Genomic DNA, 12,217 nt, shown 5'->3' on the forward strand with positions numbered 1-12,217 from the left:
TGGGTGATCTTTAAACACAAAGTGCATTTGAGCACATCTAGTTATCCTAAAGGTAAATTTATCTGGTCTTATAAAAGAAAAAGCAAATGCATAAATTAAAGAGAATTCTTAGCCTCAGGAGCTGCAGGGTATGAGGAGGGTGTCGAAGTGCAGGGCCTTTGCAGGAATCAACCTAAGGGGAAGCGTGGGCTGATCTTCATCAGCGGGGCCTGCTTGACTGTCCTTTGTTCCAGTAACTGAGACACTTGGCAGTACAGCCTGTTTCCTCACTGGATCATAAAAGGCTTGCAGACAACAGACGGGGACACGAGTGGCTCATGGCACTGCTCGGAGAGCACTTGGCTGATAAAACTCTTGTAAAAGGTCAGAGTGTGTGTACACAGACCACCACAAGTTCATGATAACGGGCGACGAGACCCACCACAGAGGGTTTTCTTCCATGAGCATGAGCTTTGTGACTCTTAGCTTCGCTGAAGTCAGCCTCTATTACAAGTGCAAGATGACTGACCCAGTAGGTTTCCAGCAAGGGAGACAGCAGCGTTCCCCTTCAGAATGAAGCCACGGAAGGCTTCGGGGCCCATTCCTTGCACAGTGGAGTGAAAGGCTGATTGAACAAGTATGGAACTCTGTTCTAAACACTCAGGTATTTAGAGATAAATTAAGATGCAAAGGGAATTCCCTGGTGGTCCGGTGATTAGGACTCCGCACTTTCACCGCTGGGTCCTGGGTTCAATCCCTGGTTAGGGAACTAAGATCCCCCAAGCCACACAGTGTGGCCAAAAAAAAAAAAAAAAGATGCAAAGCCCCACTGAGTCAGGGTGGTACTTTGGGGAGGAGTCTGTGATGCTCTTCATGCTTCTTTTCTATGACGCCAGATGCCCTAGAACAGCAGCTATGAAAAAAACAAACAAAGAAAACTGCAGCTATGAAGTTACCTCCCACAGTGAACTCGCCTGGGTTCTGGTCTTTCATGGAAAGCACTTTGTGAAGGGCTCCTGGCTTTCTGCTCCGATCTGCCCACTTAATACCACCGAGAAGGAACAGAATCCTGATTTTTACCCAGTGTCTCCGCTGTTTGCACTTCACCTTGCAAAGGAGCAGCCTGGGGAACGTGTTTGCCATTGAAACCCGGCTCCCGACACGGCAGAAGGCCGGACCTGACGCGCTTTCATTATGGATCTGGGCCAGCGCCCTGGGGCAACCTGGCCCTGCTTGATTAAACATGTACCTTTTCAAAAACGACTTCTTTTTGGATACTCCACCGCAGCAGGAGATGAATTCACAAGGTCACGGTGTCTGAGAGGTTGTGTCATCTGGATTTTATTGTTCTTAACTTATAGTCTGAACATTACAGTGTTGTAACATGGGTTTCTTATTTTGCCAAATGCATAAATGTGAAACTGGAAACAATAAAACAACTCACGGGAAAAATGTGTATTTTCCCAGGTTCCCCACTCTTAGGAAAGGTAAACTGTTTCCCCTTACATGTTCTCTGCAAAATCCCTATAGTTCATGCAGGCAGTGAGGGTGAGACAGCCCTCGGAGGCCTGAGAGCAGGTGGGTCCTTGGACTCAGCTTGCTCCTGAAACCCCAAGCGCCTCGGCAGAGACATAAACCAGGTTATGGGAGGATGAAGGGGAAGCGGACTCAGTCCCAGCTGGGAGGGGGGGAAATATCCAACAGTAAGCTCTCTAGCTAAGGCCTACTGGGGCACCACGGGCACCCCTGGACATTTTTATATGGTACCTTTTTTAGAAGAATTCAAAGGAGGTTCAAATTTTTAAAACTCTTTTTCTAATGTGGCTAATAAAGTATATCCTGAAATATGACTTTGAGAGATACTAGGTGTGTCAGACAGAATAACGGTCCCCCAAAGATGTCCACGTGCTAATTCCTGGAACCTGTGAATATGTTACGTAATATGGCAAGGGGGGGATTAAGATTGCAGATAGAATTGAGGTTGCTAATCATCTGATCTTAAAATAAGATCAGCCTGGAGTGTCCAGGTGGGCCCAATATAGTCACAAGGGCCCATAAGACGGCACTGAGAGGCAAAGATCCGGAGGGAGACTGGAAGATGCTGAACTGCTGGCTCTGAGATACAGGAAGGGGCCACGAGCCAAGGAACGGGGTGCCTCCGGAAGCTGGGGCAGGCTGGGAAGCAGATCCTCCCCTAGAACCTCCAGAAGGAACGCAGCCCTGCTGACACCCTGGTTTCAGCCCAGTGAGACCCACTTTGGACTCCTGGCCTCCAGACTGCAAGGCGACTGCTCTGTGTCGAGTTAACGCCTCTAGCCTGTGGTGCTTTGCTACAGCAGCGACAGGCGCTGATTCCCGCATCTTTATAAACGATGCGGCTGTTCCCTCCAGAGAACACTCTTCCTCTCTGCCTCCCCGTCCATGACGTTACACGCAGCTCCTTCTCGCAGGGCGCTCACACACACGGAGATGACCCTGCGACCGCAGCCCCCGCTGATGCGGGCCCCTCGGATCAGCCGCATGGAGCCAGAGCGCACGCACCCCCCAGCGGCGGGCCTGCGCCTCCTCCGAGCTCTCTGCCGATCGCTCTGACGCATGGGAACGAACCGAAGAGTGCGGGACGAGGAGGAATCGGGAGACATCTGACGTCCCTCCCCGCGGCGGGGCACATGTGAGAGAACGCACGGCGGGCGACTTGACCCGGTCCTCAGGAAGAGCCGGCGTGGGCACACTGGCTGCGGAAAGCAAATCACACCCACAGTGCATCTGAGTATTTGTCTCTAAAATTTATTGACATGGTTTCCCACAAGGACTGCATTCAAAGAATCACATGAAACGTGTTTATTTGGAGACAAAGTGTGTGGCACCGAGTGACTCACTGCTGCCCAAGTCCCAGAGCTGCTGCTGGAGGGGACAGAGGGTGCTCTGCGGCTACAGGAACCTTATCCCAGCTCCAAACTGGACGCCATCACAGATCCTAAAAAAAAAAGTTTTTTGTTGTTTTTTTGTTGTTTTTTTTAAGGCAGGAAATCAACACTGTGGTCCGCTCTGCTCACGCTGCCATTTGCACAATTCCAGAAACGTGCACGTCTCAGAAGCAATGCCAGGCTCTTCCTGCCCGCCTCTCACCTCTTTCCTCCCTCCCGGCTACCCGGCTTCACCAGCTGTCCCCAGGCACTCCCTCCTTTGCTGGTTTGAGAACCAGCCTTTGGAGGATGGAAAAGGGAACAAAATGGAGACACGAATCCCCCTTCCCTGCTCCCTCCTCTACTCCTCTCTGTTTCCCCCCCAATCCTGACCCAACTGGCCCCTAGACAAGAGAAGGACCTGGGAGAGAAATATTCATGAAAACAAAACTCCTGGGGTGGGAAGGAAAGCTTCGTGTTTATTTCTGAGGCTACCAGAGAAGAGGCACCTTCTGCACAGCGCAGGGCAGACAGGTGATCAGAGACGTGGCCGTGCAAGGGCCCCTGGCGAAACACAGGACACAGGGAGGCCCAGGAGGGGGCGGGGAGGACGGCAGAACCCACAGCCCCAAAGGGTTTAACCTGCCTCTTTAGAACCTGCCCCTTTCCCAGGAAAGGGAGGATGCAAAGAGGGCACGTGGGTTGCAACGCCTGCTACCCGCTGACGCTGTGCAGGTTACATTCAGTGTGCTGCTCTTTCACCGGCAGACAGATCACTGAGCCCATTTTCAGATGAGCAAACGGACTGGGCAGTGAGGAGATGGCTGCGGTCACGGCAGGAGCCTCAGAGCAGAACCCTGGACCCAAACGCAAGCGCGCCCGCGGGCCCTGCTGCCTCGGAGGACGCCCTGCTGCAGGCCTTGCTGTTTCCATGACGTCCTGGTTCAAGCCCCGGCCGCACGCAGGCTGAGAATCACGGGCCGCAGCCCAGGCAGCTGTACTCCGGAGACTCCACAGTGATGCTGGTGCGCCGCCAGGCCGAGAACCGCTCCCCCTGCAGCCCACACCGTGGAGGACGGACTCCCGTGCTGCCCACCTGCTGGCTGTGCTCGGGGCAGGGCCAGTACTGTACTCGGGACAGAGGACCTAACCCCGGGACCTAAACACCAGAAAGCATGAGCTTCCAGGGAAAAAACGTTCCGAATCCCAACCAGCAGCTGATGGAGTGTTTGCGGAACACAGCAGATTTGCAAGTTCTGGAGAGTTTCCAGAAAAACTGGAAGAGAACAGCCCCCTCATTCAGAGAAAAGCTAATGTTTCTATTGTCACAACGCTTGTGCTGTCACCCAATCTCAGAACTTACAGCACCTGAAAACTGGCAGAAAGTTTTTCTTTTTCAGCGTGGGAATGAAATATCTGATCAATTAAGGGACTCAAAAGAGAGAACCTTAACTGTTGTCACTGACCTTCTGCAGGGTCAAGGGCGCTCACTAAACCATATCAGCAGAAGTCACCTGACCAGAAGGGACAGCTACAGTCCCCTGTGACCCTGAGTAAACCTCACCACCGTCCTTAAAAGGCAAAGATCCAGTCAGAACCATGGCTGTGTTTGTACAACTTCGTTCTGCTCAGATCTAAACGAGGTGTTTTTACCTTTTATATCATTAGGTCCATAAAAGTAGTCCCTGCCTGCATTCGCTGTTTAGAAAAATGTCTGAAAATAGGCTTGATCAAGATCAAAATAAGTCAAGCCCTGGGCTTACACGATTCAGAAACAAGCAGGCATTCCAATAAAGGCTCGTCTACTCCAACTGTAAACAGGTTAAACACCTTTACAAGCACAGGTTTATGTTCAGAGACCATATAAACGTGTCACAGGAAAAATACCCACCACACACATCCAGAACAGTGTCCCGGATGCCAGGTGCACGGAGACAGCCTCACCAAACGCCCACCTTCCTGCTCTGTGTCCCGTGTGCCCATATGCCTATAATCCAGTAGGCGCCTCAGAAAAGGCCCCGAGTCTCGAGTCTCCCCCTCCCATCGGCAGTCTCAGGGCGGCCCAGCTGCGCCACTCCAGCACCACCCGGAGGCTCCCTGCCTGCACCCGGCCCGCCTCGGACTCGGCGCCAAGGGCTCGTTGAAGGCCACACCAGGTCCCCCAGCGCCAGGCGCCCATCCTCCCCCAAGCAGCCCCCAGGAACGCCAGGCGCCGGTCTAGCACGGGGAATTCAGCAGGGAGCAGGCCGATGAGCGTCAGAACTCAGGGGCGCTGGCGTGTGCCCTAAGGGAAAAGGCCAGAGAGGCTGGAGGGCAGAGACGGGTGGGGGACAAGAGTGACCGGATCTCAGGCCCCGCCTGCATCAAGGGCGGCCCTGCACCTCACTTCTGCTCCTGCGAAGGGTAGAAGCTGGCGCCCGCAGGCATTCCGTGCGTGCACACCTTGGCTCCAGCTGCTCTGCAGCCTGCAGCTGTCACCTCCCCCGGGAAGCCCTCCACGACTCCCTGCCTGGTCCTTCTCTGTTACTAACTGTGCGCTGCCCTCCCCGCCAGCTGCCTCAGTCACCAGCGCATTTCCAGGGACCACATTCGGTAAGACACAGAGCATTCGCCGTCAGAGCGCAGAGACAACGGTGTCACACGTCACCCCCGGTATAAAACTCGCCGAATATTTCAAAGCGATTTCCATTTCTGCAAAGATCTGAAACCCTCATTACAAAGCGACTGCACTCGCTGGGCGGGGGCCTATGGATGTCTGGCACGCACGTAACTCCCCATCCTGCTAGCTGCTCCGCTTTGGAAATGAGGATTAAACCCTGGCAAGATCACTCGAACGCCACGAAATTCCAATTTTGATGACAAAACTTCAAACAGAGCCATACGCTGAGCGACGGCGAGTCCCCCTACTCAGGGACGCTGCACACGAGAAGCATCTGCTGCAACCACCATGACCCCAAAACAGAGCAGCCTGGGGGGCAGAGGAGCGTCCTTATGTTCTGGTCTTTAAATAGCACTCGCACAGCATGCTTCCTCCTTTCAGAACCCGCATTTGAAATTAATGGCTGCCACATATTTTTCAAATTTAACCTGAAGAGAGAGAGCAGAGTGGAGTGGTGAAGTACCCACTCCACCGCCTGCACAGATTCGGGGAGGCAGGTAGCGGAAGCCGGGCTCCCGAGAGCAGCACCCGGATTCCGGGAGCACAGCGACACCCAGTGGCCTCCGATGATGCTGCAGCCACACGACGGCAGCGCCTTCCAGTCTGAAGGACCGGAGGCCCAGAGCCAGCAGGGCTTGCCCAGGTCACACAGCCAGGGACGGACAGGGCAGGGGCTGGCCGCGCAGCCCACCCGCAGTGCAGCCCACTCCAGACCCAAGCACATTACAGTTTGAGAAGCGCAGGCCTAGACGGCTCTATCTGACCTCATCCCGGTGTTGGTGCAGGCTCATCACCTGCACCTCTGCCGCTCCCTGCAAGGACTCACTTAGCACCTGGCTGTTACGCCAGGGAGCCCCACGCCCATGCCTGTGGTGGGAACAAGGTTTTGCAGAAAGCAACCTGCAACGTTAGCTTCATTTCCTGAAGCTACGATGTTGCCTAACGCACAAAGCTTGCTCTAGGGAAGGTGCACATTTCCCCACATTTCACCATCCCTGAAATCAGGCCACATCATCCCATCTACGGCATGTCTCTAACACAGCCAGTCATGTGGCGCGCACAGTGCCACTGCGGATGGCGGGGGACACACACACACCGTTTGCTTCCTTTGTGAACAGCTGGCCAGGGCGAGTGCAGCAGTAGCAGCAACACCACGAGAAATAACCAGCTTTGCTGACAACACGCTGGGTACCGCTCTACAAGCTGCGTGTGTGCTAATTCATTCAGTCCTCCAAACTGCAAAGTAATCACTATCGTTAGCACCCATCCTACAGTTGTGAAAACAGAGACCCAGAGAGGTTAAGTAACTCACCCCGGGCCACACAGCCACAGGGCGGCCAGGCTGCACTCCGAGCCTGTGCAGCTGGGCTCCAGTGCACACTCAGCCTGAGCAACTAGACCTTTCTCAGCTTTTGCTCTGTGCCAAGAACAGGCAAGGCGTGGAGGGGAATTAACAGCCGTCAGAGCAGCAGACCCGTGAGGGTACGGGGGAGGAAGGGCGGCACAGCGGCCCCAGGCCGAGCCAGCCTTCCAGGGAGAGCGGAGGAGGGCAGACTCTCCTGAAGTGATGGCCACAGAGGATCTGGATGACAAGACACTGATGTGCACCTAAGAACAAAGCTTTGTTAAAAGCTTACTAATGTGGTTTCCCTTCAAAACACCATCACCCACCACGCTGAAGCAGAAGACAGGGAGAGGAAGACTGGTACAGTACTTCCTTAAACAAGGACAAACTACAACTTCACGCTGGAAGCCTGGCTATGTCTCAGCATCACAGCTGAATGTAGACAGAACACCGAGAAGAAAAAAATACAGCCTAGAGTCCTGAAATGTAGAGAAACACTAGGTTACCGGCAGAATGTCCGTGTCCCCCAGTCCTCACAGGCTGAAGCACTAAACGCCCACCCCCCAGCCCTGCCATGTGACAGTATTTGGAGGTGGGGCCTTGAGGAGGTAACTAAGTCACCTTAGATGAGGCAACTTAATTAAGATGGGGTCCTTGGTGGAACTGGTGTCCTTGTAAGAAGAGACACCAGAGAGCCTGCTCTCTGCCCCCTTCAGGTGAGAGCCCAGTGAGAAGGCGTCATCTGCAAGCCAGGAAGAGGGTCCTTGACCCGGAACCGAACCTGCCGGCACCCTGGTCCTGGACTTTGCAGCCTCCAGACGGTGAGAGATACAAGTCTGCTGTTTAAGCCCCCAGTCCATGGTATTATTTACATACTATCATGACAATACTTCTGGACTTCTTGAAATTTCTACAATGCATACCAAATACTTTAAGAAACAGAATTAATTTCTGTAGCTGTAATCGGCCTTATACCATATTCACCCATGAATATTCAGCAGATCTTGTCAGTAAAATGACCGGTGGAGAAGGGCCAGAAAGCAGGTCCTCTGCGGCCCGAGCAGAGCTGTGCCCACCCAGCCTCCAGGCTCCCGGCCTGCAAAGTCCCCACCGGCAACACCTCATTCTGCTCAGCGCAGGACCCAAAACGGCGGCCACCACCTCCAGCCAGGCCGCCAGAGGAGCTCCCTCTACCTGATGACAAGTGCAAACAGCATAAGGTGGGGGGACGGGAACACATCACGGCCTTTCCTCCAAACTGTATGGAGAAGCCCATGGACAAAAATCCGTTTTCATTCTTTTGCTAACTATTCAATTTCTCCTGAAGTCTTGAATTTTAAAGGCCACTGGTGAAGTGATTAACTATGTCCAAAACAAAGTGACAAGACAGTGCCATGTACCTGTGGAGAGAACCTCCCAGCACGTACCTGTCCCCGCCCTGCACGCCCATGGGGACACAGTAGTTCAGCTCCAGCCGCGCGATGTTGCCCAGCCTGAGGACGATCCCTGCACCATAAGACCAGCGGATGCACTCAGCCAGCTTTCGAATGTGAGCTCTGGGGCCCTCCCCTGAAGAGAGAGAAGAGGAGGTGTGACCAATAGCACGTGGTCCCCCGCACACGTCCTTGGACAGCCCTGGCTCTCCCCCTGTGTGGCCTCTGGTCATCTTTTAAGCCAGGCCTAGATACTTGAGGAGAATGCATGAAGTGAGATTAGGCCCAAACTCAAGACAGGGCTGGGGACCTGCCTTGGGTACTTGGGTACTTCCTCGCCGTCCCAGAAGAACACAGGTCCTCTCAATTCTCTGGGCCTGGCACGTTCTGTTCCCTTTGGCTATAATGGCATTTGCCCACCGCTGACGGCCCAGGAAGCCCTACTCCAAGCCTTGGTTTCCAGACACCTCCCCAAGCCAGGACATCTGAGGCTGGCCCTGAGCTCCTAGGGGAGAGACCAGGTCTCACTCAGCTCTGTGGCCGTAATGACTGGCACAGAGTCACTGCTCGAGAAATGTTTGCTAAACACACAGGTTTCTCTTTGCAAGGCAGCATTCGTTTTGACGATTCGTTATGCATGTTCTAGCCATTCGACCAACAGCTTCACTCTGGGCACCACCTCAGGCGTTGCAGGTGTCTCAGGTAGGCACAGTGCCTACTCTTAGAGACGACGCAATCTAAATGCAACACAGACACCCACTTGTGTCCTGTGCTTTTAAACATAAGGTCAGCTCTGCCGAACGGTTGCTAAATAGTCCAAATTTTACCATAGTTGAGGTTGCAGAGGTTTCCTGCGTTGAGGAAGAAGTGAGTTCTGAAGAGCTCTCCAAAGCCGCCCTGGCCCGGTCGGAAAGGTAACGGGGTGTACAGGTGCAGGCCACCGGCCCAGTACGCTTCTCCGCCCAGGTAGTCTCCTAGTCAAGGAAGGAGTGCGGATCAAAACAAGGTCACAGGTTCAAAACCACACTGACGTCCCACCACGTACATGAGCGAGGTGTGTGCTGTGAACACAACACACTCGGTGCCCGAGCTCTGTGAGCAGCTGCCCTTATAACTCCTGACGTTGTCGGCCTTTCTTAAATAATCTTTCTTCTTCTCCTGGTTTGTTTTATAATTTGCTTTAACTGGAAAAAAAAAAAAAGCTCATGTGTAACTTAGGAAAGAATGAAGCCAGTAATTTACCATATCTGTAAAATGCTTGGAATAAAACAAGTAAACTCATGGAATCACTTTTTCCACAACCGCAGGTACCAGATCACTGTCACTTGGTACATGAAATGCATTATTCTGCAAAAATGTCAAGACCACAATATAGAGAGACAAAATGAAGAAAATGTCTCTGCAGTTTCTGGAAGTGGCCGGACATGCTATTAATCCAAAGGTACGCAGTGTCTGCTCCCTGCTGCACAAGGACACTGTCTCAGCTCAACATCTTCAGAGAAGAGGCTCGTTTTTAAAGGTTCGTGACCACTTGGGTTTTTTTTTTTGGTTACTTTTGCCAAAATTCAAGACGATCCACTGAGAGTATAATTTGCATTATTTCTAGAACTGTCCCTACCATTTCATTTTACTATAAAGAGCCACAGCATTAAACAAACAACAAAAAACCCTGAAATGCTTATACTTTGTTACAAAATACTAGTTGTAAAGTGCCTTAGTCCCTTTAATACAAAATGACAGACCATGAAAAAGAAAAATATGGCTGTCTCCAAGATTAACCTCAAGGAATGAACTGCTTATTCACTTAAAGGCCCCAGCAACTCCTCAACCACTATTAATACTGAAGTTCTAGAGGAAACAAAGAACGGACTGGAAGCAGGAGGTCAGCTGGGTTTGCTTCTCGTTTCCCAGCAAGTGTTCCTCTCTTTTCTTAAATAACCTATTTTATTCTAATCATAAAAAGTAATATACTCATTGTACAAAATGGGATAAATGTATGGAAGTAGGAAAAAAGGAAATCCTCCTTTAATTTCTACCATTAAGAGATAACCAGCTAACATCTGGTGTTCTTTCATCCAGTGAATTATAATGAATAATTAAATAAGAAAACAAAATGTAAGTCATTTTATATTTATACATTTCAGTTCTGATTTTTTTTTTTTTTTGTGGTACACGGGCCTCTCACTGTTGTGGCCTCTCCCGTTGCGGAGCACAGGCTCCGGACGGACGCGCAGGCTCAGCGGCCATGGCTCACGGGCCCAGCTGCTCCACAGCATGTGGGATCTTCCCGGACTGGGGCACGAACCCGTGTCCTCTGCATCGGCAGGCAGACTCTCAACCACTGCGCCACCAGGGAAGCCCCCTGATATTTTTTTTTAGTTTACTATATTATAAGCACTTTCCTTTTATACTTTATATTCTTTGAAAATGTGATTTTGACGCCTGAATAATCACATATATGTAACATAATATAACGATCTACCCCTTGACTACTGTCATGTTGGTGTTGAATTTCTTGAAAGTGGACATTAACCCGTGATGGGCTTCCTTGCACACACAGGTATTTTAAACCATCTTGAAGTATAATATACACATAGAAAAGTATACACATCCTAAGTGTACAGCACAGTGAATTTCCAGGCACAGAACACACCATATAATGAGCACCAGACCAAGAAACAGATAAGTGCAGCCCCCCAGAAGGCCCTGTTCTCCTTTCTAATCACTACCCAGCACCCACGCCAAGTGCAGCACTACCTGTCTACCTGCTCACCTGACAGTATAGATCACTTTACCACTTGCTAACCTCTGCACAGGTGGAATCATACAGTATGCATCCTCTGGATCTGGGTTTGTTTTTGGCATGTTTCTGAGGCCTGTTCATGCCACCCAGCCAGTGGCTCTAACTTGTTCATCCTCATTGCTGTATAATATTCCACAGTGTGAAGACACCACTGTTTAGTTGCCTATTCTATTGCTGATGGGCATTTGGGCTTCCAGTTTTCAGTTTGGTTCTATTATCAATAGTCCTTGTATATATACATATATATGTACATATATATATGTGTATATATGCATATATATATGTTTTAGGCTCTTGATAAATATTGACAAATTTTTTCATGAAAAGTTACAGTAATTTATATTCTTGCTCATATAATCTTACCAATAGCCTTTTAATAGGTAATTAAATGAAATACCACTGTGTTTTAATTTTCAGGAAAATGGAAGACTCCAAAACTTGCATCTAGTCACTAAATAATACTTGTTATAGTGAAAAAGAAATTATGTTACTTTTCAAAAAAAAAAAAAAAAGACACACTAATAAAGCACTCTAGGGGCTTCCCTGGTGGCGCAGTGGATGAGAGTCCACCTGCCGATGCAGGGGACACGGGTTCGTGCCCCAGTCCGGGAAGATCCCACATGCCGCCAAGCGGCTGGGCCCGTGAGCCATGGCTGCTGAGCCTGCACGTCCGGAGCCTGTGCTCCTCAACAGGAGAGGCCACAACAGTGAGAGGCCCGCGTACCGCAAAAAAATTAAAAATAAATAAAAGCACTCTAAAAACAAATGAAAAGAAATAATTTATATTTTGTACAAAAATTTAGGCCCAGAGCAATCACTATTTATAATAATATAAAGTGGAAACAACAAAGATGTAAAAAAAAAGTTAAGAAAATCAGGATAGAATATTTTATAATGTCATAACACGAATCTACTTAAATGATGTTTTTGTAGTTTTTAATAACACGTGGAGATCCTCTGATATAATGTCAAGTACTGGAGAGAGTTCCAGAAACCAGAATTCTCACACATTGCTGGACAGAGTATGACTGAGACAAGCTTTCTTGAGACAATATAAAACCTTAAGGATGTTCAAGGATACTCAAAATCCTT

The 12,217-nt window shown here is 50.4% G+C and overlaps 1 protein-coding gene across 3 annotated transcripts in view; it reads right to left on the reverse strand.

Moving 5' to 3' along the window:
- Positions 1-2,744: 2,744 nt before the first annotated feature.
- SAMM50 (SAMM50 sorting and assembly machinery component) overlaps positions 2,745-12,217 on the reverse strand; it is a 32,312-nt gene continuing 22,839 nt past the window's right edge. For 2 of the 3 annotated variants that reach the window (XR_009543253.1, XM_060164555.1), the window contains 3 exons: positions 9,150-9,296; positions 8,317-8,458; positions 2,745-2,956 (listed from right to left, as the gene is read on the reverse strand). Coding sequence is in view for 2 of the 3 variants with exons in the window: in XM_060164555.1 (XP_060020538.1) it covers positions 2,911-2,956; positions 8,317-8,458; positions 9,150-9,296 (335 nt within the window). In the remaining variant the exon portion in view is untranslated. Of the gene's footprint in view, positions 2,957-8,289; positions 8,459-9,149; positions 9,297-12,217 lie in introns of all 3 variants that reach the window. The other variant, XM_060164554.1, reaches the window with a different exon arrangement.

The sequence above is a fragment of the Lagenorhynchus albirostris genome, chromosome 11 (genome assembly GCF_949774975.1).
Source record: "Lagenorhynchus albirostris chromosome 11, mLagAlb1.1, whole genome shotgun sequence".
NCBI classification, from domain to species: domain Eukaryota; kingdom Metazoa; phylum Chordata; class Mammalia; order Artiodactyla; family Delphinidae; genus Lagenorhynchus; species Lagenorhynchus albirostris.